Raw genomic sequence first — 25,581 nt, 5'->3', positions numbered from 1 at the left:
CCCATAAGTAAAATAACAGACTTTTTGCCAAGGAAAAAGTAGCTTTAAATTAGTCTTAACTTTTTCCACAAAAGTAAAAACTAACACTTCTATTTAAAAGCTCTAAAATTCGCACAGTAGTCAATAAAAGACCTTTTTCCTGGCGTCAAATAAATAAGTTCACAGAAAAAGTTGACTTTCTCTCACAAAACTAAAATGTGGAAGGCTCTTCACCAAAGGGAACTTATCTGCACCACAAAAGAAAGTGTTAATCTAGTATCAACACTCAAAAGCCTGCAAGAGGAAACCTCTTCAGAAGCTGGAAAGTTTGGATGGTGCTCTTGATGCTTTGGAAGCTAGCAGGCTGTTGTATCCTGTGTGGGGATGCAACCTATAGAGCAGCAGTGATTATGATGATGAACACATCAGTTTTGGGAAGAATGACAGCTGTCAAATACTGCTCATTTCTGGCAACCCCAAAACATCTTTTACATGGAGCAAGCAATAAAAATACAGCACTACTCTGTGTGTGTACACCCACACTTCAAAGCTGAACTCTGTTATGATGGCAGACAAGATACGTAACACAGCATTACAACAAATACCTGAAAGTGTTTTAATCATTCCAGCTTTCCAAATGCTACCAGGAAATCCAGGCTACCCTCCATGTATTTACTCAGTCAGAAACATCAAAAGGCCTGTAGTTGCAAAGTTAAACTTACCCTAAGTAAATAAATGAGAAGAAGAACAGCAGCAGAAGAGATGAAATTATTAGCCACCCATGGATCACCTGTGAGAAGAAAAGGAAAACAAAATATTTGAGTCAAAGCATGGTGTTAGTCGTTTGTCAACACACCTCTAAACAGTAAAAGCAGCACTCGGGGATTATATGAGACTCCAGGAGGCCTTCCTCCATATGTGAAGTGTAAGCTAGTTCTTATAAACAAAGTTGTACCATGCAAGCAAATATATAAATACTTATCTACACAACACCAGTAACAAAGTAAGCACAGCTGGTACAGTACACTGTCAGTATGAGAAGGATGACAACAAAACAGTAATGATTCTTGAGGAACATTAATATTTAATTTCCCTAAATGGAAACATTCCACTAAATGTTCATAATTTACTATTTATGGGGAGGACTTCCAAGATGGCTGCACACTCACTGAGTAACAGCTTAATTCTGGCTCTCCCAGTTTGAAAACAGTAATGCAAGAAAGCCAGTGGACCTAGATTTCTGGGTAAATTTCAGTGACTGCCTAGTTAAGTGCACTGCCTAGATGCCAGGAAAAAAGAAATATAAAGGACTTGGGGAAAATCAGCTACAAAAGTTGTTTAGAAAGAAGCAGTATACGGTTTCAGACATGACTTCCAGTAACCTAGAGGAGAGAATAAAGCAGCTGCACACAGACCTGGTTAAAATAAACAAAACCCTGATGGACTGTATCAATACAAAGAATAAAAAGATGGATGAAGCTTTGAAAAGATATTCAGATAAGGTGACATAACTGAAAAATTCACAGGCTGAAATGAAGAAAAGGCTGGCTGAATATAAAACTGCACAAAAACAGACATTTCAAAAAATAATAGAATTAGAAGTCAGATCATGTAGAGAAAAACCTTAGATTTTCTGCAGTACCAGAGAAGTTGGAAGAATACTATATTAATTTTATGAAAGCACAAATAAGCAACTGGACTGGTATTTGCAACAACTGTTAACCGAAAGGACACATCTTGTGTATGCTCCAAACCTGGCTATGAGAAAACACCCTAGACCTTTAAAAGTAAAAATGCAATCTTGCCAGCAGAAAGACTTGATTCTGACAAAACTGTGGCAGAATGACAAAGTACTAAAAGTGGGAGACAGCAGTGTTTGTGGAGAATGACTACTCATTGTACACCAGAAAGAAGAAGAAGAAATTCAGTCCATTATATAGAGCATGCCGAGAAGCAGGTGTGAGATGAAACTGCTGTACCCAGCTACCCTCAAAATGTTTTTCCCTGGAGGAACAAAAATATTTCTGATGAAGTACATGCTAAGGAAGAAATACAAATGTTTGTCCAACAAAAAGGGAGCTGCAAAACAGAAGGAGATTCTGCTTCTTTTTCTTCTGGTAATACAGATCACAGAAAGACTGTGCTAATGAAATCTTTCCTGGCATTTTAATGGAAAATGATTGAGACATAGGAAAAAAACACAGAAGTAGACTACAAGAATCAAGAGTGCACTGGAGATGAAGAAGACAAAGGGATTGGGAGGCAGAGATGAACAAGAACAGAGCAAACGAATCTGGAAATATTGGACTTTTTTGGACTTTTAAACTTGTAGGGGACTCTAAAAAGCATATGCCCTACTTCGTGTCATTAACGTTTGGACACTAAAATTAGTGAAGTACAGTTGTGTACACTTACCATAAATGTAGATATTCGAGTGTATCCACTGTTGCAGTCATTACATTTGGGTAATCTACTTGCAGGTTGCCCTCACTTGGGTCCTGCGTAGGTTGCTGTCCCTTCTTCCATGATGTCAGGTCGTCAGGATATAAAACATGCAGCCAACACCATTAGATCAGTTTTTCTTGCCCCAGATGTCAGGTGCCCCCCTAATGGGGAGCAATTAAACATAAAAACAAAAAGGCATACCTCCAACAAAAAAGCAAATACACCAAAAAGGCCTTTAAGCATAGTAAAGGAACGTAGGGGTATAGCCAAAAGAAGTTAGGGGGAAGAAGGGAGGGTAACCAGGACTGCAACAGTGAATACACTCGAACATCAACATTCATGGTAAGTGTACAGAACTATACTATGTTCTTTGTGTTTCACTGTTGCAGTCATTACATTTGGGTAGATTCCCAAAGCTATGGTTGGGAGGAAGAGTTTAGATAGCATTAGGAGCAGATACAAGGCCCTGCAAGAGTGCAGTGGCAAAGCCAGCTCTGGATTTAGAGAAAATTGGCAAATGGTAATGCTTGGTGAAAGTATGTACAGAACTCCAGGTAGCAGCTTCTAGGATGTCCCTGGTAGGAACGCCTCTGAAAAAGGCTGTAGAAGTCGATGCAGCCCTGGTGGAGTGAGGTCTGATCCCCTGGAGATACATTTTCCATGGTGCTTACAGCAGAAATCAATGCAATGGCTTATCCATTTAGAAATGGTTTGTTTTGAAATAGCCTTCCCCTTTTCCCCTGCATCAAATGCTACCAGCAATTGTTCAGATTTTCTTTGAGGTTTAGTCCTGTCCAAGTAGAATCTAAGCTGTCTGTGCACATCCAAGGAATGCAGAATCCGTTCCCCTTTGTTCTGTGGATTGGGAAAGAAGGTTGGCAAATGAATGGACTGATTTAGAGCCACACTGGATACCACCTTGGGCATGAAAGATGGATTGGTCCTGAGTGATACCCTGTCTGCATGAAAGATGAAGAAAGGCTCCACTGCCATAAGGGCCTGTAATTCAGATACCCTTCTAGCTGAAGTGATTGCTAAAAAGAAAGCTGTTTTCCAAAAAAGAAATTTTAAGTCTGCAGTAGCAGCCGGCACGAAAGGTGGGAGAGTGAGTTTCTCCAATACAAAGTTAATGTCCCAGACTGGGGTTGGAGCTCTCCTAGGTGGTCTCAAATTTTTGGCCCCTCTGAGGTACTGCTTGAGCAGTGGGTGAGAGAAGAGGGGAGATTTTGTGTTATAATGAGCTGAAATGGCTGAGGGGTGGATTTTAATGGGGGAAAAAGACAGGCCCTTGTGAAGCATCTCAGTTAAGTATTGAAAAATCTGAGGTAAATTGGGCGCTGCTGTGCTTATCCCTTGAGATTGGTTCCAGGCACAGAATCTTTTCCATTTTTCAGCATAAGATTTTCTAGTATTAGGCCTCCTTGCCTCTAAGATGACATCCATCACAGGTTTGCTGAGGGATGGTAAGGGATAATTTAAGTAATTAGCCAGGCTGCAAGGTTCAGTGTTGGAAACTGAGGGTGCTGATTCTGGTTCTCTTGCTGAGACAGCAGGGAAGGAGTCTGAGGCAGGTGCCATGGAGATAACATTGACACACTGCGCAGGAGGGGGGTACCAGTGTTGGCACGGCCAGTCTGGAGCAATCAAAATCATCCTTGGTTGGCCCTGTTTGACTTTTAGTAGTACTTTGGAGAGCAGAGACAGCGGGGGGAAGGCAGAGACTGATAGGTTTTTCCAGCTGAAGGACAGACCATCCACTTTCCAGGCTTGTTTGTGGGGAGTCCTTGTGCAAAATTTGTCTAATTGGTAGTTCTGGGGGAAGGCAAACAGGACTATATCCGGGCTCCCCCATTCACTTCTCAACATGTTGAAAATCTTTGGTTCCAGTTTCCACTCATGTGGGTCCATAAGGTTTCTGCTTAGTCCGTCTGCTAGTGTATTTAACTTTCCTGGCAGGAATTGAGCTTGTAGGTCCACTTGGTAGCTCAAGTCTGTGTTCCGCAATGCCATGGCTAGTCTGCAGACGGAGTAAGAGTGTGTACCCCCCTGCTTGTTTATGTACCACATAACCATGGTGTTGTCCGTCTTTACCATTAGTTGTCCTGGAAGAATGTAGTCCTTGAAGGCTGTCAGAGCATTCTGTACAGCTAACATTTCTTTTTGATTGATATGCAGGTGCATTTGACTTGGGTTCCATTTGCCCTGAATGCACTTCCCTGCCAGGTGAGCCCCATGCATAGTCTGATGCATCTGTTGTTAGGGTTTTGGCGGCAGGGGGTGGTGTGAAAGACAGTCCCTTGTTTTGGTGGCAGGCCTCTGTCCACCAAAGAAACTCTAGGCGTAAGCAAGGTATGATAGGAATCATTGTTTCTAGGCTGTGAAAATGTTGACACCATAGGCTTTTTAGATACCACTCTAGTCTCCTCATATGCAGTCTTGCATATGGAATTAGAAGAATGCAGGAGGCCATGAACCCCAAGGCTTGCAGTATTTGTCTTGCATATAGCAGGGTTTTTGTGGCCACTTGTTTGAAGTAGGTTAATAAAATGAGTTTGCTTTTCTGGCGTGAGGTAAGCCATCTGGGAAGTTGTATTCAAGCTTGCTCCCAGGAATGTAATTTGTTGACAGGGTACCAGTTGTGATTTCTTTTCATTTAAAGTGTACCCCACACAAGTTAGAACTCTTTACAAATGTCAGATGATTCAAAAGTATGTCCTGGCTTTCTGCCTGAAATAGACAATCATCCAGACATGGGTAAATTTGAATACTTCTTTGCCTGCAAAATGCAATCACTGGAGCTAGGCACTTTGTGAATACCCTGGGCGCAGTAGATAAGCCAAAGGGCAGTGCAGAGAACTGGTAATGCAAGTAGCCTGCTTTGAAGCATAGGTATTTTCTGCAAGATTCCCTAATTGGGATGTGCAGGTATGCTTCTTTTAGATCTAGTGTTGCCAACCAGGCATATTTGCCTAGCATAGGAAGCAATTGGTAAAGAGTCAGCATCTTGAATTTTGTAAACTCCAGAATGTTTAGAAAACACAGGTCCAGGATAGGACACCATGAATTGTCTTTACTGGGTACCAGGAAAAGTCTTGAGTAGAAACCTTGTCCCTTTTCCTCTTCTGGTACCAGTTGAATAGCCCCCATGCTTAAGAGAGAAAGTACTTGTTTTTGGGCCTCTGCCCACTGATTTGGGGGTAGGTCCAGCCACCCGATTGGTGTTAGCAATGTGTGGAAGTGAAATCTGTATCCCTGGGACACTATATCTAAAACCCATTTGTCCTGGGTGATGAGTTCCCAATTCTTTGCATGAAGAGCAATCTTTCCCCCCAAAGAGGCAGTCAGTTGATAAGTGCTTGGAAATTTTAAAAGGAAGTCATTGACAGTTTGCCATGGGGGGGGGGGGTCTTATTCCCAGATTTGGAAGTGGAGGCCCCCCACTGCTTAGTTGTGTGTGTCCCCTGGGACTGAAACCTGGGGTTTCTGCTGTGTCTGGGTTTGGCTTGAGAAGACCTGGAAGGGGCTGGAAAGGACCAATTCTTAGAAGGCCAGTGTCTACTAAATCTAGAAGGCTGTACTTGTAAAAAATCTTTAACAGTTTGCATAGATTTAGCTTTATTGTCCATCTTTTAAGAACTTCTTCAGCCTTGTTGCCAAACAGGCGGTCCTGATTTAAGGGAGCATCCAACAATTTAGCTTTAACATGATCAGCCAAGGATTGCTCCTTAAGCCAAGCATGCCTTCTAAGCACAGACCCAGTAACAGCAGCCCTGCAAGAGGCCTCTAAAGAATCAAAACCACATTGCAAAGTATGTTTTCCAACTTGTTCAGAAGATTGCATTAAATCCTGTAAGTCTTTATTTTCCACACAGTCAGGTATCAACATCATTTTCTGTTTAAGTAGTCCAATAACATGTTGCTGATATTTTAACATATGAAATTGGCAGTTTAAAGCTCTAATTGCCAAGGTTGCTGAAGTATAAACCTTTTTACCCCATCTATCCAGCGCCCTGGAGTCTCTATCAGAAGGGGTAGGATTTTAAGCAGTAGAAGCCTTAATGCCCTTGGGCCCCTGTGTAATCGTCTCTAGATCTGCAATGGGATTTTTGAAAAGGAACTTATGGGACTCGGGGACACTGTAGTATCTGTCTGGTTTACTGGGAGCAGGAGGCAGGGAATCAGGAGCCAGACTGGATTCCGAGAAAGCGTCATCAACAATCTCTAGTACAGGAGGAATAGCCAAAGGTCTATGCTGAGGTAGGGGAAGGAAATCCCTATGCCTCTTTTTTGAATCAGAAAATTCCTGGCTTTCCCAGTGAAAATGCTCCCTCAGAGTATGTAAGGTTTCCCCAAAAGAAAAATCCTCAGGAGGGGAAGCAGAGGGAATACAGTCCTCTGCATCAGAATCCTCATAAGTAGGTATCAGAAGAGTCAGAAAAAACAGAATCCTGATCGGAAGATTCATAATCAAGCTCGGCCCTAGGCCTCAGAGGGTGGGGGTTGACTACCCCTGATTAGAGTTATTAGATCTTCAGCCATTTTTATAATTTTTTGCTTAGGCACAGAGGCCTGAGCATGTGGCCTGGGCATCTGTTTTTTAGACATGGATCGAGATTTAGGCCTTATTAATGAAGGAGAAGCTGATTTAATATGCAAGTCCGTAGGCCTGAATACACCCTCAGAAGCCGGTGCCTGCACAGCGGCTCTGGACCCATCCAAGGTAGAGACATTCGCGGGTTCCATAGCTGAAGTACCTCGTGACATACCGGACTCCGAATGGGTCTCAGTAGAGGCCTGTGAATCAGAAGTAGCAGGTATCAGGGGCTGCGAAAGCGCCTCACTGAGTACTGGCGAACTGGCGACTGGCTTAGGAGAAGCATCGTCGGCAGTTTTAGACCTCGGCAGCCTGTCTCTGTCTTTATCTTTGCATTTTTTCGGAATTCTGGTAGTTGGATGGCTAACCAACGACATTTCTGGATAACTAAACTGAGAACCGAAATATTTAGAGGCAAAAATATACCGACGACGGATAGTGCACTGATTAAATAAAGCACAAAACCGACAATAAGGTACATCGTGGTCAGGGCCTAGGCAAGGAATACAGTACAAATGAAAATCTTTATGAAGTATTTGCTTTCCACAAGTAATGCAATTATTAACTTATACTGACATCAGGAAGGAGCAAGAAAAAGTTTTCCCAATGGAGTACTTAGCTTTTAGTTGGAAGACTTCAGTTCTGAAACTCGAAAAAGTACAGCTGTGTACACTTACCATAAATGTAGATGGTCGAGTGTATTCATTGTTGCAGTCATTATATTTGGGTAATCTGCTGGCAGGTTGCCCTCAGTCGGCCTGATTAACAAAGTCTTGGGTCCTGCGTCGGTTGCTGTCCCTTCTTCCATGACGTTAGGTCGTCAGGGGTATAAAACAAGCAGCCGACGCCGTTACATCAGTTTTTCTTGCCCCAGATGTCAGGTGCCCCCCGAATGGGGAGCAAATAAAATTAAAAACACAAAAAATTTACCTCAAATCCCAAAAGCAAATACACCAAAAGGGCTTTTAAGCATAGTGAAAGAAAGTAGAGGTATAGCCAGAGAAAAAATAGGGAGCTGGAGGGAGGGTAACCAGGACTGCAACAGTGAATACACTCGAACATCTACATTTATGGTAAGTGTACACAACTGTACTATGTTCTTCGTGTTTCACTGTTGCAGTCATTACATTTGGGTAGATTCCCAAAGCTATTGTTGGGTGGAGGGAATTATACAGCATTAGGACCGGCTGTAAGGCCCTGCAGGGCAGCAGTGGCAAAGCCAGCTCTGGATTTAGAGAAAAGTGGTAAATGGTAATGTTTGGTGAATGTATGAACTGAGCTCCAGGTAGCAGCTTCTAGAATGTCCCTGGTAGGAACACCTCTGAGAAAGGCTGTAGAAGTAGATGCAGCCCTGGTGGAATGGGATCTGATCCCCTGGGTGATAGCTTTTCCATGGTGCATATAGCAGAAACGAATGCAATGGCTTATCCATTCAGAAATGGTGTGCTTTGAAACAGCCTTCCCATCTGCCCCTGCAGCAAATCCCACCAGCAGTTGTTCAGATTTTCTTAGAGATTTGGTCCGGTTTAAATAAAATCTAAGTTGTCTGTGTACATCCAATGAATGCAGAATCCGCTCCCCCTTGTTCTGTGGATTGGGAAAGAAAGTTGGCAAATGAATGCTCTGATTAAGAGCCACACTGGACACCACCTTAGGCATGAAGGATGGATTGGTCCTGAGAGATACCCTGTCCGCATGAAAAATGATGAAAGGCTCCACTGTCATAACAGCCTGTAATTCGGAAATCCTTCTAGCTGAAGTGACTGCTAAAAGGAAAGCTGTTTTCCAGGAGAGAAATTTTAAGTCTGCAGTAGCAGCTGGCTCGAAAGGAGGCAGAGTGAGCTTTTCCAATACAAAACTGAGGTCCCAGGAAGGGGTTGGAGCTCTCCTGGGTGGTCTTAAGTTTTTGGCCCCTCTGAGACACTGCTTTAGCAGAGGATGAGAGAAGAGGGAAGGTTCTGTGTTGTAATGAGCTGAAATGGCTGAGGCATGGATTTTTATGGATGAAAAGGACAGGCCCTTGTGAAACATCTCAGTTAAGTATTGTAAAATCTGAGGAATGTTGGGCACTGCTGTGCTTAACCCTTGAGATTGGTTCCAGGCACAGAATCTTTTCCATTTGTCAGCATAAGATTTTCTAGTACTAGGCCTTTTTGCCTCCAAAATGACATCCATCACAGGTTTGCTGAGGGATGCTAAAGGTGAATTTAGGTGATTAGCCAGGCTGCAAGATTCAAAGTTTGGAGCTGAGTGTGCAGAATTTGGTTGTTCTGCTGAGACAGTTAGCAAGGTGTCTGAGGCAGGTGCCATGGTGGAAGGAGTAACACATTGCGCAGGAGTGGGTACCAGTGTTGGAGAGGCCAGTCTGGCGCAATCAAAATCATCTTTGGTTTGTCCTGTTTGACTTTTAGCAGAACTTTGGAGAGCAGAGGCAGAGGGGGAAAGGCATAGGTTGATAGGTTTTTCCAGTTGAAGGATAGAGCATCCACTTTCCAGGCTTTTTTGTGATGAGTACTTGTGCAAAATTTGTCCAACTGAAAGTTCTGGGGTGACGCAAAAAGATCTATGTCTGGGCTCCCCCATTTGCGTGTCAACATGTTAAAAATCCGTGGTTCGAGTTTCCATTCGTGAGCGTTCATGAGATTTCTGCTTAGTTCATCTGCCTGAGTATTCAGCTTTCCTGGCAGGAATTGAACTTGTAGTTGTATTTGATAGGTCAAGGCTGTGTTCCACAATGCCATGGCTAGTCTGCAGAGGGGGTAAGATGGTGTACCCCTCTGCTTGTTTATGTACCACATAACCGTGGTGTTGTCTGTCTTTATCATTAATTGTCCTGGATGAAGGTAGTCCTTGAAGGCTGTCAGTGCATTCTGTACAGCTAACATTTCTTTTTGATTGATATGAAGGTGAATTTGATTTGGGCTCCATTTGCCCTGAATGCACTTCCCTGCCAGATGTGCCCCCCAAGCATAGTATGATGCGTCTATAGTTAGGGTTTGAGCGGCAGGGGGTTGTGTGTATGGCAGTCCCTTGTTTTGGTGGCAGGCCTCTGCCCACCATAGAAACTCTAATTGCAGGCAAGGTATGATAGGAATCATTGTTTCCAGGCTGTGACAATGCTGACTCCATAGACCTTTTAAGTTTCCTCATATGCAGTCTTGCATATGGAATTAGAAGAATGCAGTAGGCCATGAACCCCAAGGCTTGCAGTATTTGCCTTGCAGAAAGCAGGTTTTTTGTGGCCGTTTGAAGTCAGTCACCAAATGAATTTGCTTCTCTGGCGGAAGGAAAGCCATCTGGGCAGTTGTATTCAAGCTTGCACCCAGGAATGTAATTTTTTGTGAGGGTACCAGTTGTGATTTTTTTTTTCATTTAAAGTGTACACTACACAAGTTAGAACCCTTTTTACAAACGCCAGATGTTTTAGAAGTGTCTCCTTGTTTTCTGCCTGAATTAAACAATCGTCCAGGTATGGATATATTTGAATATTTCTTTGCCTGCAAAAAGCAATTACTGGAGCCAGGCACTTTGTAAAGACCATGGGCGCAGTAGATAAGCCAAAGGGCAGTGCAGAGAACTGGTAATGCAAGTAGCCTGCTTTGAAGCAGAGGTATCTACTGCAAGATTCCCTTATTGGGATATGCAGGTAAGCCTCTTTTAAATCTAGAGTTGCCAACCAGGTATCTTTGCTTAGCATAGGAAGTAAAGCACAGTTGTGTACAGTTACCATAAATGTAGATAGTCGAGTGTATTCACTGTTGCAGTCATTACATTTGGGTATTCTGCTGGCATGTTGCCCTGAGTCGGCCCGAATAACAAAGTCTTGGGTCCTGCATCGGTTGCTGTCTCCTCTTCCATGACGTCAGGTAGTCAGGGGTATAAAACATGCAGCCAACGCCATTTTCATCAGTTTATCTTGCCCCAGATGTCAGGTGCCCCCCAAATGGGGAGGAAATATATATATAAATAAACTGTAAATATATAAATGCATTTTTAGAAACAAACTTTACCTTCAAATAAAAGCAAATACACCACAAAGGCTTTTGAGTATAGTGAAGGAAAGAAAAGGTATGGAATGGGGTATGGTGGGTGGGTAACCCAGACTGCAACAGTGAATACACTCAAACATCTACATTTATGGTAAGTGTAAACAACTGTACTATGTTCTTCGTGTTTCACTGTTGCAGACATTACATTTGGGTAGAATCCCAAAGCTATGGATGGGAGGATGGAACTAAACAGCATTAGGAGTGACTATAAAGCCCTGCAGGACTGCAGTTGCAAAGCCTGCCCTGGATTTAAAGAGAGGTAAATGATAATGCTTTGTGAAGGTATGAACAGAGCTCCATGTAGCAGCTTCTACAATGTCTTTGGTTGGGACCCCCCTGAGAAAAGCTGCTGAAGTAGAGGCAGCCCTGGTGGAATGTGATCTGATCCCCTTGGGCACCGGTTTACCATGGTGCAAATAGCAGAAACAAATGCAGTGGCTTATCCATTTAGAAATAGTCTGCTTTGATATAGCCTTCCCCTCTGATCCTGCAGCAAATGCTACCAGTAGTTGTTCAGACTTTCTTAGAGCTTTGGTCTTGTTTAAGTAGAATCTTAGCTGTCTGTGTACATGCAATGAATGCAAAATCCACTCCCCCTTGTTCTGCGGAGTTGGGTAAAATGTTGGCAGGTGAATGGTCTGGTTAAGAGCCACACTGGATACTACCTTAGGCATAAAAGAAGGATTGGTCCTGAGGGCTACCCTGTCTGGGTAAAAAAATAATGAAAGGCTCCACTGCCATGAGAGCCTGTAGTTCTGAAACCCTTCTTGCTGAAGTGACTGCCAAAAGAAAAGCTGTCTTCCAAGATAGAAATTTTATATCCGCAGTAGCTGTTGGTTCAAAAGGAGGCAGGGTGAGTTTTTCCAGCACAAAATTGAGGTCCCATGCAGGAGTTGGTGCTCTCCTGGGAGGCCTTAAATTTTTGGCCCCTCTGAGATACCGTTTAAGCAGTGGATGAGAAAAGAGGGGAGGCTCTGTGTTGTAATGAGCTGAGATGGCAGAGACATGGATTTTTATTGAAGAAAAAGATAGGCCCTTGTCAAGCATCTCAGTAAAATATTGTAAAATCTGAGGGATATTGGGCTTTGCTGTGTCTGTTCTTTGTGCTTGGTTCCAAGCACAGAATCTCTTCCATTTATCAGAATAAGATTTTCTAGTACTAGGCCTTCTGGCTTCCAAAATGACATATATCACAGACTTACTGAGAGGTGTTGTTTGAATAATTAACTGATCAGCCATGCTGCAAGATTCAGAGTTTGGAGCTGAGTGTGCAGAACTTGATTGTTTTGCTGAGACAGTAGATGAGGTATTTGAGGGAAGTATCATGGAGGTAGTTGAGACATATTCCTTAGAAGTGGGTACCAGTGCTGGCGAGGCCAGTCCGGAGCAACTAAGATCATTTCTGTTTTTTCATGTCTGACTTTTAGTAAGACCTTGAAGAGTAGAGCAGCGGGGGAAAGGCATAGACTGATAGGCTTTTCCAGCTGAAGGAGAGGGCATCCACTTTCCATGCTTTTTTGTGATGAGTTCTTGTGCAGAATTTGTCCAACTGATAATTTTGGGGAGAGGAAAATAGATCTATGTCTGGGCTCCCCCATTTCTGTGTTAACATGCATTTGTGGGTCCAGTTTCCATTCGTGCTGGTCCATAAGATTTCTGCTTAGGTCGTCTGCCAGAGTATTTTGTGTTCCTGGCAGGAATTGAGCTTGAATATGTATTTGGTAAGTCAAGGCTGTGTTTCACAAGGCCATGACTAGTCTACAAAGGGGGTAGGATTGTGTCCCCCCCTGCTTGTTTATGTACCACATAACTGTGGTGTTGTCCGTCTTTATCAGTAGTTGTCCTGGACAAAGTAAGTCCTTGAAGGCTGTCAGGGTATTCTGAACAGCTAGCATCTCTTTCTGGCTGATATTCAGATGCATTGGGTTTGGGCTCCATTTGCCCTTAATGCATCTCCCCGCCAGGTGGGCCCCCCAAACATAGTCTGATGCGTCTGTAGTTAGGGTTTGGGTGGCAGGGGGTATAGTGAATGGCAGTCTCTTATTTTGGTGACATGTCTCTGCCCACCAAAAAAACTCCTGTTGTAGGCAGGGAATGAGAGGAATCATAGCTTCCAGACTGTGACAATGTTGATTCCATAAACTTTTTAGGTACCATTGAAGTTTCCTCATATGCAGTCTCGCATATGGAATTAGTAGAATGCAGGATGTCATGAACCCCAAAGCCTGCAGAATTTGTCTTGCAGATAACTGGGTTTTTGTTGCCATTTGCTTGAAGTATGTTGTCAGTTGCCTTTGTTTGTCTGGCGTAAGGTAAGCCATCTGGGCAGTTGTATTCAAGCTTGCACCCAGGAATGTAATTATTTGAGAGGGTACCAGTTGTGACTTCTTTTCGTTTATGGTGTATCCTAGGCATGCTAGAAGCCTTTTTACAAAAGCCAGATGTTGAAGAAGAGTGTCCTTGTTCTCTGCTTGAATGAGACAGTCGTCCAGATAAGGATACATTTGAATGCTTCTTTGTCTGCAGAATGCAATTACTGGTACCAGGCACATTGTAAAGACCCTGGGCGCAATAGATAAGGCAAAGGGTAGTGCAGAGAATTGGAAATGCAAAAACCCTGCTTTGAAGAGGAGGTATCTTCTGCATGATTCCCTTATTGGGACATGCAGGTAAGCCTCTTTTAAGTCTAGATTTACTAACCAAGCATTCCTGCCTAGCATAGGCAGTAGCTGTTGTAGAGTCAGCATTTTGAATTTTGGAATGTCCAGGAACGTGTTCAAAATCGGTAAGTCCAGTATTGGATGCTATGAATTGTCTTTTCTGGGTACCAGGAAAAGACTTGAATAAAAACCTTGTCCTTTTTCCTTTTCTGGTACCGGTTGATTAGCCACCATATCCATGAGAGACATGACTTGTTTCTGGGCATCTGCCCACTGGTTTTGTGGTAGATCCAGCCATCCGTCTGGAACTGGCAAAGTATGGAAATGAAATCTGTACCCCTGGGATACTATGTTTAACACCCACTTATCCTGGGCAATTAACTGCCAATTTTGAGCATGAAGTGCTAGTTTTCCCCCAAGGGGGCTGCCAAAAGGTAAGTGCTTGTTGATGGTAGAGGAAAGTCATTGAGACTGCTTACTGTAGGGTTGTGCTTTGTTTCCTCCAGTTTTGGAGGTGGAGGCGCCCCATTGCTTTGACCTGTAAGAACCCTGTGATTGGTATCTGGAGCCTTTTGAGCACCTGGATTTCCCTTGAGTGGCTCTGTTGGACACAGGAAAGGACCAATTTTTAGTAGGCCAGTGTCTACTGAACCTGGGTGGCTGCACTTGCAAGAAATCTTTTACAGTTTGCATACATTTAGCTTTGTCGTCCATTTTCTTTAAAACCTCTTCTGCCTTATTACCAGAGTATCATGCTGCAAAGGGGCATCCAACAATTTAGCTTAAACATGATCAGGCAGATTTTGCTCCTTGAGCCAGGCATGCCTTCTAATCACAGATCCAGTAACGGTGGCCCTACAAGAGGCCTCCAAGGAATCAAAACCACATTGCAAAGTATGCTTTCTAACCTGTTCTGATGAATGCGATAATTCCTGTAACTCTACTTTTCACACAATCAGAAATCAACATCATTTTCTGTTTCAGTAAGCCCATAACATGCTGTTGATATTTAAGCATATGAAATTGGCAGTTTAAAGCCCAGATTGCCAAGGTTGCAGACGTATAAACCTTCTTTCCCCATCTATCCAGTGCCCTGGAATCTCTGTCAGAGGGGGTAGGATTTTTGGCTGTGGAGGCCTTTACACCCTTGTGTCCCTGAGAAATAGTCTCAGGATCAGCAGCAGGATTTTTGAATAGAAATTTGTGGGAGTCAGGAACTCTGTAATATCTGTCTGGCTTACTAGGAGTCGGAGGCAGGGAATCAGGAGCCATGCTAGATTCCGAAAACACATCATCAACAATGTCTGATACAGGAGGTATTGCCAAAGGCCTATGCTGAGGAAGAAGGAAATCCCTAAGTCTCTTTTTTGATTCAGAGAAATCCTGACTCTCCCAGTGAAAATGTTCCCTAAAGTATGCAAAGTCTCTCCAAAAGAGTAATCTTCAGGAGGAGATGCAGATGGGATGGATTCCTCTGCATCAGAAACCTCATAGGGTGGAACAGAAAATTCCTGATCAGAAGAGGAATCAGAAGAAATGGAAAAATGATTTGAAGATTCATAATCAGTGCCTTGCCTAGGCCTCTTAGCAGGGGGGGGGGCCCTGATCAAGGTAATTAAATCCTCAGCCATTTTGATCATTTGTTTTTTTAGGCCTAGGGGCCTGAGCACGTGGCTCATGCATCGTTTTTTTAGACAGAGAAGCTGTTTTTGACCTTGTTTTTGAAGCTGGCGTCTGTTTAATATAAAAATGTTGAGGCCTGAAAACACCCTCAGAAGCCGGTGCCTGCTCAGCGGCTCCGGACCCATCCAAGGAAGAGACATCCGCGGGTTCAATACTCTGAGAATCTTGCGGCATACCTGACTCCGAATGGGTCTCGGTAATGGCCTGCGACTCAAAAGTAGCGGGTATCAGGGGCTGCAAAAGCACCTCACTGAGTACCAGCAAACCGGCAACTGGCTTAGGAGAAGCTTCGTCTTCGGTTTTGGACCTCGACGGTCTGTCCCTATCTTTTTCTTTGCGTTTTTTGTGAACTCTGGTAGTCGGATTGCTAACCGACGACATTTCAGGATAATTAAATCTTGAACCAAAATATTTAGAAGCAAAAACATACCGAAGCTTAATAGTGCGTTGGTTAAATCTAGCACAAAACTGACAGCAAGGCACGTTGTGATCTGGGCCTAGGCAAGGAATACAGTACAAATGAAAATCCTTATGAGGTATTTGCTTCCCACAAGTAATGCAATTATTAACTTTTACTGACATCGGTAAGGAGCAAGAAAAAGTTTCCCCAACGGGGTACTTAGCTTTAGTTTGAAGACTTCGATTCTGAAACTCGAATGCAAAAATTTCAGGAGTCGGCCGACCGGCACTTGCGAACTGCTTCTGCTTCGGGCACCGCACGGCAAGAAAGACTGATGAAAATGGTGTCGGCTGCATGTTTTATACCCCTGACGACCTGATGTCATGCAAGAGGAGACAGCAACCGATGCAGGACCCAAGACTTTGTTATTCAGGCCGACTGAGGGCAACCTGCCAGCAGATTACCCAAATATAATGACTGCAACAGAAACACATGAAGAACATCTGGTGAAGAGTCAGCATCTTGGATTCTGGAATGTCCAGAAAGGTGTTTAGAGTAGATAAGTCCAGAATTGGACGCCATGATTTGTCTTTTCTGGGTACCAGGAAAAGTCTTGAATAGAAACCTTGTCCCTTTTCCTCTTCTGGTAGTGGTTGAAAAGCCCTCATGCTCATGAGGGAAAGTACTTGTTTCTGGGCCTCTGCCCACTGATTTGCGGGCAGGTCTGGGCATCCGTTTGGAATTGGCAATGTGTGGAAATGAAATCTTTATCGCTGGGATGCTATATTTAAAACCCATTTGTCCTGGGTTATAAGTTGACAGTTTTTTGCATGAAGAGCCAGTTTCCCCAAAGTGGCTGCTAAAAGGTAAGTGCTTGGTAAGTGTAAAGGGAAGTCATTGAGACTGCTTACCATAGGGGGGGTGTCTTGTTGTTTCCAGATTTGGAAGAGGAGGCACCCCATTGTTTTGTTCTGAAAGTTCCCGGTGACTGAAACCTGGAGCCTTTGGAATGACTGGGTTTGACGTGAGTGGCACTCGAAGGAACTGGAAAGGACCTATTTTTAGTAGGCCAGTGCCTACTAAATCTTGGAGGTTGCACTTGTAAGAAATCTTTCACAGTTTGCATAGATTTAGCTTTATCTTCCATCTTTTTTAAAACTTCTTCAGCCTTATTACCAAAAAGACGGTCCTGTTGTAAAAGAACATCCAACAATTTTGCTTAACATGATCTAGGCAGATTTTGCTCTTTGAGCCAAGCATGCCTTCTTAGCACAGAGCCAGTTACAGCAGCTCTGCAAGAGGCCTCCAAAGAATCAAAATCACATTGCAAAGTATGTTTTCCAACTTGTTCAGCTGAATGCAATAAATCCTGTAAATCTTTGTTTTCCACACAGTCAGAAATTAACATAATTTTCTGTTTAAGCAGTCCCATGATATGCTGTTGATATTTTAGCATATGAAATTGACAGTTTAAAGCCCCGATTGCCAAGGTTGCAGAAGTGTAAACCTTCTTACCCCATCTATCCAGCGCCCTGGAATCTCTATCAGAAGGGGTAGGATTTTTAGCTGTAGAAGCCTTAACGTCCTTGGGACCCTGAGAAATGGTGTCAGGATCTGCAGCAGGATTTTTGAAAAGGAATTTGTGGGAGTCAGGAACCCTGTAGTATCTGTCTGGCTTACAAGGAGCCATACTAGATTCTGAAAAAACATCATCAACAATGTCTAGAACAGGAGGTATAGCCAAGGGCCTATGCTGAGGAAGAAGAAGAAAATTCCTAAGTCTCTTTTTAGATTCAGAGAAATCCTGACTTTCCCAGTGGAAATGTTCCCGTAAGGTATGTAAAATTTACCCAAAAGAGAAATCCTCAGAGGGAGAAGCAGAAGGAATGGAATCTTCTGCATCAGAGTCCTCATAAGAAGGTATAGACAATTCCTGTTCATTAGAAGACTCAGAAGAAATAGAATCCTGTTCAGAAGATTCATAATCAATGTCTTGCCTAGGCCTCTTAGAAGGGGGGGGGGGGGTTGGCTACCCCTGATCAGAGTAAGTCTTCAGCCATTTTGATCATTTGTTTTTTAGGCATAGGGGCCTGCACATGTGGCCCAGGCGTAATGTTTTTAGGTGTAGGTCTAGATTTGGGCCTTAGTTTTGAAGATGGCATCGGTTTAATATACAAATCTGTAGGCCTGAAAACACCCTCAGAAGCTGGCGCCTGTACTGCGGCTCCGGACCCATCTAAAATAGAGACATCCGTGGGTTCCATAATTGAAGCATCTCGCGGCATACCGGACTCCGAATGGGTCTCAGTAAAGGCCTGTGAATCAGAAGTAGTGGGTATCAGGGGCTGCGAAAGCAGCTCACTGAGTACCAGCGAACTGGCGACTGGCTTAGGAGAAGCGTTGTCAGCAATTTTGGACCTCAACTGCCTGTCTCTGTCTTTTTATTTGCGTTTTTTAGGTATTCCGGTAGTCGGATTACTAACAGACATTTCTGGATAATTAAAGCATGAACCAAAATATTTAGAAGCAAAAATATACCAACGTTGGATAGTGCGTTGATTAAATAAAGCAAATAAAAAAAGCAAGGTACATTATGGTCAGGGTCTAGGCAAGGAATACAGTACAAATTAAAATCCTTATGAGGTATTTGTTTCCCACAAGTAATGCAATTATTAACTTTTACTGACATCAGTAAGGAGCAAGAAAAAGTTTCCACAACGGGGTACTTAGCTTTTTAGTTGAAGACTTCGGACCTGAAACTCGAAAATGAAAATTTCAGGAGTCGGCCGACCGGCACTTGTGAATTGCTTCTGCTTTGGGCACCGCGCGGCAAGAAAGACTGATGTAATGGTGTCGGCTGCATGTTTTATCCCCGACGACTTGACGTCATGGAAGAAGGGACAGCAACCGACACAGGACCCAAGATTGTGTTAATCAGGCCGACTGAGGGCAACCTGCCTGCAGATTACCCAAATATAATGACTGCAATAGTGAAACACGAAGAACATCGAAAATTTCAGGAGTTGGCTGACCGGCACTTGCGAACTGCTTCTGCTTTGGACACCGCACGGCAAGAAAGACTGATGTAATGGCGTCGGCTGCATGTTTTATACCCCTGACGTCATAGAAGAAGGGACAGCAACCGACGCAGGACCCAAGACTTTGTTAATGAGGCTGACTGAGGGCAACCTGCAAGCAGATTACCCAAATGTAATGACTGCAACAGTAAAACACAAAGAACATCCTGAAAATTGACAAACATGGTTATTGCTTTGTAATCATAGATTTGTGAAACAGGACAGAACAAAAAACTCTGGAAATCTTGGACTAGCATGCACTTTGTTAAACTTGTAGGGGACTCTAAAGCATATGCCCTACTTCATGCCATTAATGTTTGGAAAAATACTCAGGAAAGGGAAGGAGGACAGAGAGAGAGTTAACTAAGTAATACAAAAATGTTTCTTAACAGTATTATTTAAGTGGTACATGACTTTCTCTGCATGTTACAAAGTGATTTTTTTTCAGTTATATTTTTAGGTAAGAAATGTAGGCACTGCAATGTGGGGGATCTGGTTAAAAGAGCATGACAAAAGAACAATTAGTGTTTTTTTTCATTCTTACATAGGGGAATGATGAGCTTTCTTTCTGTTTAACTTGAGTATGTATGTGGCTATCAGTTTGGAATTTATGATCCTATTAAGGCATAAAACTTCATTATTTGAAGATGTGCATTGTTTATGTGTTCTTACTAAGTTAGTAGGTTTTAAGGGGGTATTGTGTGTGTGTGTGTGTGTGTGTGTGTGTGTGTGTGTGTGTGTGTGTGTGTGTGTGTGTGTTTTTATTTGTGGGTTTTCAATAAAACAAAGTTCTGCAAGATGTCACATAGGCTCAAATGTACATGGCAAGAAACAGTTGTATGAAAGATTAACCTGAAGGACAGTGCATGCATGTAACACAAAAGGTGGAACTAGACACTTAAAAACAGCTGTTATAATAAAAAGGTGAGAATAATAATCCCTCAAGAATATGATTCTTTCTATAATGTCTTTAAATGTTAATGGTCTCACAGATAAATCCAAAAAAGATAAAATAGTGAAGTATATTAAAAAAATACAGTGCAAATAGCTGTGCTACAGGAGACGCATGTGGAAAGAACTGAACATGCAAATTTGGTAAAGAAAGGTTTTCAGGATGGTTATTCAGCAGAATACCTGGGTCGAAGGAAGAGAGGAGCGCTTATATTAATTGCAAGAGGAGCTCTACTAGTTACAGAAGAGGAAAAAACAGATAATAATGTTAGACTTGTAGTACTAAGGGAATACTGGCAAGGGAGGAGAATTACTGTGGCATGTATTTATATTCCATCGAAAACTGCTATAACAGAGCTAAAGAAAACTCTGAGAGAAATAACCAGCATTCAGCAAGGAATATTACATAGGTGGGGAATGGAATTTAATTTGCAACAGTGATGATGTGTCGGGGGGGCAGAAAGGGAACTATAACAAAGGGGGGTAGATTTTTTAAAGAAATTTATGAAAATATTTGGCATGGACGATGTGAATTCAGTATAAGGAATTCAGAGTGAATTTACCTATCATTCCTAAAGATACAAAAACTGGGCTAGTCTAGACAGAATTTACATTTCACAGGAAGATGTGCATTTAATTGAAAGGACTTCATAAGCACCCAATAACTATTTCAGATCATGAGCCAATAATAACTAAAATAAAAACACATGTTAATCAAATAAAAATGAGACACTGGCACTTCCCAACCCATCTGTTGAAAAGACAGAATTTTAAGGAATGGGTAGTAGAAATTATTCAGGAGCTATTAGAGAAGACAAACTTTTTCTGAAAATATAGCTAGGGAGTAGGATAAAATTAAAATTGAATTTAAAAATATTACGGAAATAAAAGAAATGGAGATATGGTTAAGAAGTAAAGAATTATTTAGAGGGACTGACAAATATTAAAGTATTCCAAAATAGGGGAAATCTCACAGATCAAGAGAAGCAACTACAGAATGCTAAAAAGAAAATAAGGACTACCTTGATAATATGCATTAGTTTAGAAAGATTGCTGTTAAACAACTGTTTTTTGATAAGAACTCCAAAGCACAAAAACTTTCAGCACAACAACTCAGATAACAGAAAGTAGAAAGTATTGTCACCAAGCTTAGGGAGCCTATTACAAGAAAGATAACTAGGGATCCTACAGAAGTATTAGAAATATTTCAGAAATTCTATGAAAGTCTGTATAAAGCAGAGAAATATGGAAATTAACAAAAGCTGCAAATGGAAATGTTTATGGAAGAATTTAATATGCCAAGGCTAGAGGGAGAGGAGGCTCAATTACTAACAGCATAGTAGGAGATGAGATAAAAATGTTGATGTATAACCAATCTACAGGAAAGTTCCCAGGATTAGATGGTATTCCTGTGGAAGTTTGGAAGTTAGGAGGGAAAAAAAAGTACAGTTGTGTACACTTACCATAAATGTAGATATTCGAGTGTATTCACTGTTGCAGTCATCACATTTGGGTTATCTGCTTGCAGTAGCCCTCAGTCGGCCTGATTATCAAAGTCTTGGGTCCTGCGTCGGTTGCTGTCTTATCTTCCATAACGTCAGGTAGTCAGGGGTATAAAGCATGCAGCCGACGCCATTACATCAGTTTTTCTTGCCCAGATGTCAGGTGCTCCCCTAATGGGAAGCAATTAAATATATATACAAGGTTATACCTCCAACAAAAAAGCAAATACACCACAAAGCTTTTAAGCAAAGTAAAAAGGAATAGAGGTATGGCCAAAAGAAGTCAGGGGGCTGGAGGGAGGGTAACTAGGACTGCAACAGTGAATACACTCGAACATCTACATTTATGGTAAGTGTACACAACTGCACTTTGTTCTTCGCGTTTCACTGTTGCAGTCATCACATTTGGGTAGATTCCCAAAGCTAAGGATGGGAGGAGGAATTTAGATAGCATTAGGACCAGCTATAAGGCCCTGCAAGACTGCAGTGGCAAAACCAGCTCTGGATTTAGAGAAAATTGGTAAATGGTAATGCTTGGTGAAAGTATGTACAGAACTCCAGGTAGCAGCTTCTAGGATGTCCCTGGTAGGGACACCTCTGAGAAAGGCTGTAGAGGTAGATGCAGCCCTGGTTGAATGTGGTCTTATCCCCCTGTGGGATATGTTTTTCCATGGTGCTTTCAGCAGAAATTAATGCAATGGCCTATCCATTTAGAAATGGTTTGTTTTGAAATTGCCTTCCCCTCTGCCCCTGCAGCAAATGCCACCAGCAGCTGTTCAGATTTCCTGAGAGGTTTAGTCCTGTCCAAGTAAAATCTAAGTTGTCTGTGGACATCTAAGGAGTGCAGTATCCGTTCCCCTTTGTTCTGCGGATTAGAAAAGAAGGTTGGCAAATGAATGGACTGATTAAGAGCCACAGTGGAAACTACCTTGGGCATGAAGGAGGGATTGGTCCTGAGGGACACCCTGTCCGCATGAAAGATGATGAAAGGCTCCACTGCCATAAGGGCCTGTAATTCAGGCACCCTTCTTGCTGAAGTGATGGCTAAAAGGCTGTCTGTCTTCCAAGAAAGGAATTTCAACTCTGCATTTGCAGCTGGCTCAAAAGGAGGAAGAGACAGTTTTTCCAAAACAAAGTTAAGGTCCCAGGCTGGAGAAGGGGCTCTCCTGGGTGGTCTTAAGTTTTTAGCCCCTCTGAGGAACTACTTGAGCAGTGGATGAGAGAAGAGGGGTGATTCGGTGTTGTGATGAGCTGAAATGGCTGAGGCATGAACTTTGATGGAAGAAAAAGAAAGGCCCTTGTGAAGCATCTCAGTTAAGTATTGAAGAATCTGAGGTAAATTGGGCGCTGCTGTGCACATCCCCCGAATTTGGTTCCAGGAAAGTACAGTTGTGTACCTACCATAAATGTAGATGTTCGAGTGTATTCACTGTTGCAGTCATTACACTTGGGGTTATCCTGCTGGCAGGCTACCCTCAGTCGGCCTGAATTCCAAAGTCCTGGTCCGGCGTCGGTTGCGGTCGCCTCTTCCCTGACGTCAGTGCGTACACTGTATTGTATTTATACAAGATGCAGCCGACACCATTTTCTTCAGTTTTTCTTGCCCCAGATGTCAGGTGCCTCCAAGAAGATAGGTTCATAGGTTGGTACTAGGCTATCAGCCCTAGGGCCTATACAAGCCTAGCCATAACAATTCCCTGGCTATTTCTTCCCACATTATTTACTTTCCTGGACCCCTGTCTAGCAGGGCGACTGACGTGATCCCTGGGGGTGAATTTCCTTTCTCCCATCCAATCGTCAAGGCTCCTCTTGAAGAGGCCCAAAGAGGCACTCTGCTTGACATGTATGGGCAATCTATTCCAGAGTCTGGGGAGTCTCTGGGTCAGGAATCTATCCCTCCAGCATGTTTTGTTTATTGTGATGACAAGGTTTAGAACCCTGGAGCGTGTAGCTCTGAGGGATTGGGATTTCTTTAAGTGTAGCATGTCCAACAGCTCTGGGTTTGACATGGCCTTGTATGTTAAGCAGAGATCGCCTCTGAGTAGACGATATGCGACAGAGTATAGCTGGAGTTTTTTAACGCGGTCAGCGTAGGGCATCTGCTTTAGGCCTGTGATTCTTTTAGTGAGGTATTTCTGAGGCCTTTCCAGTTGTTGCAGATGTCTTGAGAGGTACATACCAAATGGGGCGTTGTATTCTATAATGGGTCTAATGAGGGATGAGTACAGTGGGACAATGACCTCCTTTTTTCTGGATGAAAAGCCCTTCGTGATGAGGTGTGCCACATAGAAGGATTTCCTGACTGTTGTGGCGATGTGGTTATCAAAGGTGAGACCACTGTCCACCTGTGTCCCTAAGTCTCTTATCACACTTTCTGTGCTTAGTGTACTGCCACCTATATGGTAATTCATGGATACATGTTTTTTCCCAAAGGGATAACAATACATTTCTTGGCATTGAGCTTGAGCCCATGGCTCTGGCACCAAGCATCTGTTTCTGTAAGGCCCTTTGTAGAGTATCCACATCATTTGGGGATTCAATAATGGCTCCCAGTTTGCAGTCATCTGCAAACTTTGTTAGCCAGAGTCCCTTAGTGTTGACCTGTACTTCAGAGAAGTAGATGCCAAACAAGAGCGCCCCCAGGACTGAACCCTGAGGTACTCCACTTGTCACTTGTCTGGAGCTGGATTTGGAGTCGGCTACTTGTACAGTGTGGGTTCTATCAGTAAGCCATTTAGCAACCCATTGGGTGACATAGGGATTAATGCCCAACTTAGTAAGTTTATCTAGGATTCCAGAGTGGGGGGTGGTGTCAAAGGCCTTGGCAAGGTCTAGATAGGCCGTGTGGACCACCTTACCCTTGTCCATGGCTCTGGAGACTGATTCAAAGAAGTCAATCAGGTTCAGGAGACAAGATCGGCCCTTCACAAACCCAAACTGGGCGGGGTCCAGTGTTTGAAGGTTGCCAAATGTCTTTGTTTATAAGTTCCATGATAATACGCTCCATGGCCTTGCAGATAAGGCTTGTCAGACTGATGGGACGGTAGTTTCGGGATCCAAGGTGGATCCCCTTGTGGAGTGGGATAACTGTAGCTCTGCCACTCATTGGGCATGAAACCTGAGGTGAGGCTATGATTAAACATGACACTTAGGTGAGGTGCCAGTTCATATTGTAGTTCATGTAGTACACAGCCTGGGATGTCATCTGGTCCCATGGATGCTGTATTCTTGGCTTTAGAGAGTGCGTTTTGTACCTGTGTGGCGTTATTACTGGAATTTGGCAATCTTCCGGTATTGAGATGGGCCATTTAGGGGTGAGAGGGGTGAAGTTGGCACTGAATCGATCTGCCAGGATATTGGCAATATCCTTCGGATCAGTATATTTAATGCCATTCTGTTTTAGCTCAGAGCAGATCTGAGCATTGCCATTTATATTCTTGACATAGTAATAGAATGCTTTGTGGTTGTCTTTGGAATCTTTGGCAATTTTATTTTCGTAACTAGCTTTGGAGGATTTTATGAGGCATCTCAGTTTCTTACTGAGGCTAGTAAGGGAGTTTTTTGCATCCTGGGATTTTCCTCTTTTCTGCAAAAGTTTCTGCCTTTTGTTGTAAAGTTTGTTTATGGCAGGGGACCACCAGATTGGCTTCCTTTTTTTGGATGAGAGCATTTTGGCTCTATTTGGGATGGCATGATTCATGCATGAGTGGATGTGCTCGTACAGGAGCATAGGCATATATAGGCAATACATATTGCTTATAAAAACATACACTAAAATAAAACAATACCTTCATCTACAAGCAAATACACTACATAGGTTGTATAGGATAAAGAAGTACAGATAAGTCCCAGCAAAGAAAGGGGGATGGAGGGAGGGTAACCTGGACTGCAACAGTGAATACACTCGAACATCTACATTTATGTAGGTACACAACTGTACTATTCATCGTGTTTCACTGTTGCAGTCATTACACTTGGGTTGAATCCCAAAGCTGAGGTAGGGCGGCTGGGTCTAAAAAGGATTCGGAGAGGCTATGAGGCCCTGTAGAACTGCAGTGGCAATGCCTGCTCTGGATTTAGAGTAAAGAGGTAAGTGATAATGCTTGGTAAAAGTATGCACGGAACTCCAAGTTGCAGCCTCCAAAATTTCCTTGGTTGGTACTCCTCTGAGAAAGGCTGCTGAAGTGGCTGCTGCCCTGGTAGAATGTGGCCTAATATTCTTAGGCACTGATTTGCCATGC

The 25,581-nt window shown here is 43.0% G+C and overlaps 1 protein-coding gene across 6 annotated transcripts in view; it reads right to left on the bottom strand.

Annotated features, from left to right (window-relative positions):
* The window catches only part of PSEN1 (presenilin 1), a 1,663,637-nt gene that overhangs the window by 780,367 nt on the left and 857,689 nt on the right, over nucleotides 1-25,581 (bottom strand). For all 6 annotated transcript variants that reach the window (XM_044074674.1, XM_044074678.1, XM_044074677.1 and 3 more), the window contains one exon: nucleotides 702-769. In XM_044074674.1, the coding sequence (XP_043930609.1) occupies nucleotides 702-769 (68 nt within the window). The remainder of the gene's footprint in view (nucleotides 1-701; nucleotides 770-25,581) is intronic.

Source organism: Protopterus annectens, chromosome 6.part0 (assembly GCF_019279795.1).
Source record: "Protopterus annectens isolate FY-2018-M chromosome 6.part0, PAN1.0, whole genome shotgun sequence".
In the NCBI taxonomy this organism is placed as follows: domain Eukaryota; kingdom Metazoa; phylum Chordata; order Ceratodontiformes; family Protopteridae; genus Protopterus; species Protopterus annectens.
Note: the sequence above shows the minus strand (reverse complement) of the source record. Positions and strands in the feature narration are given on the sequence as shown.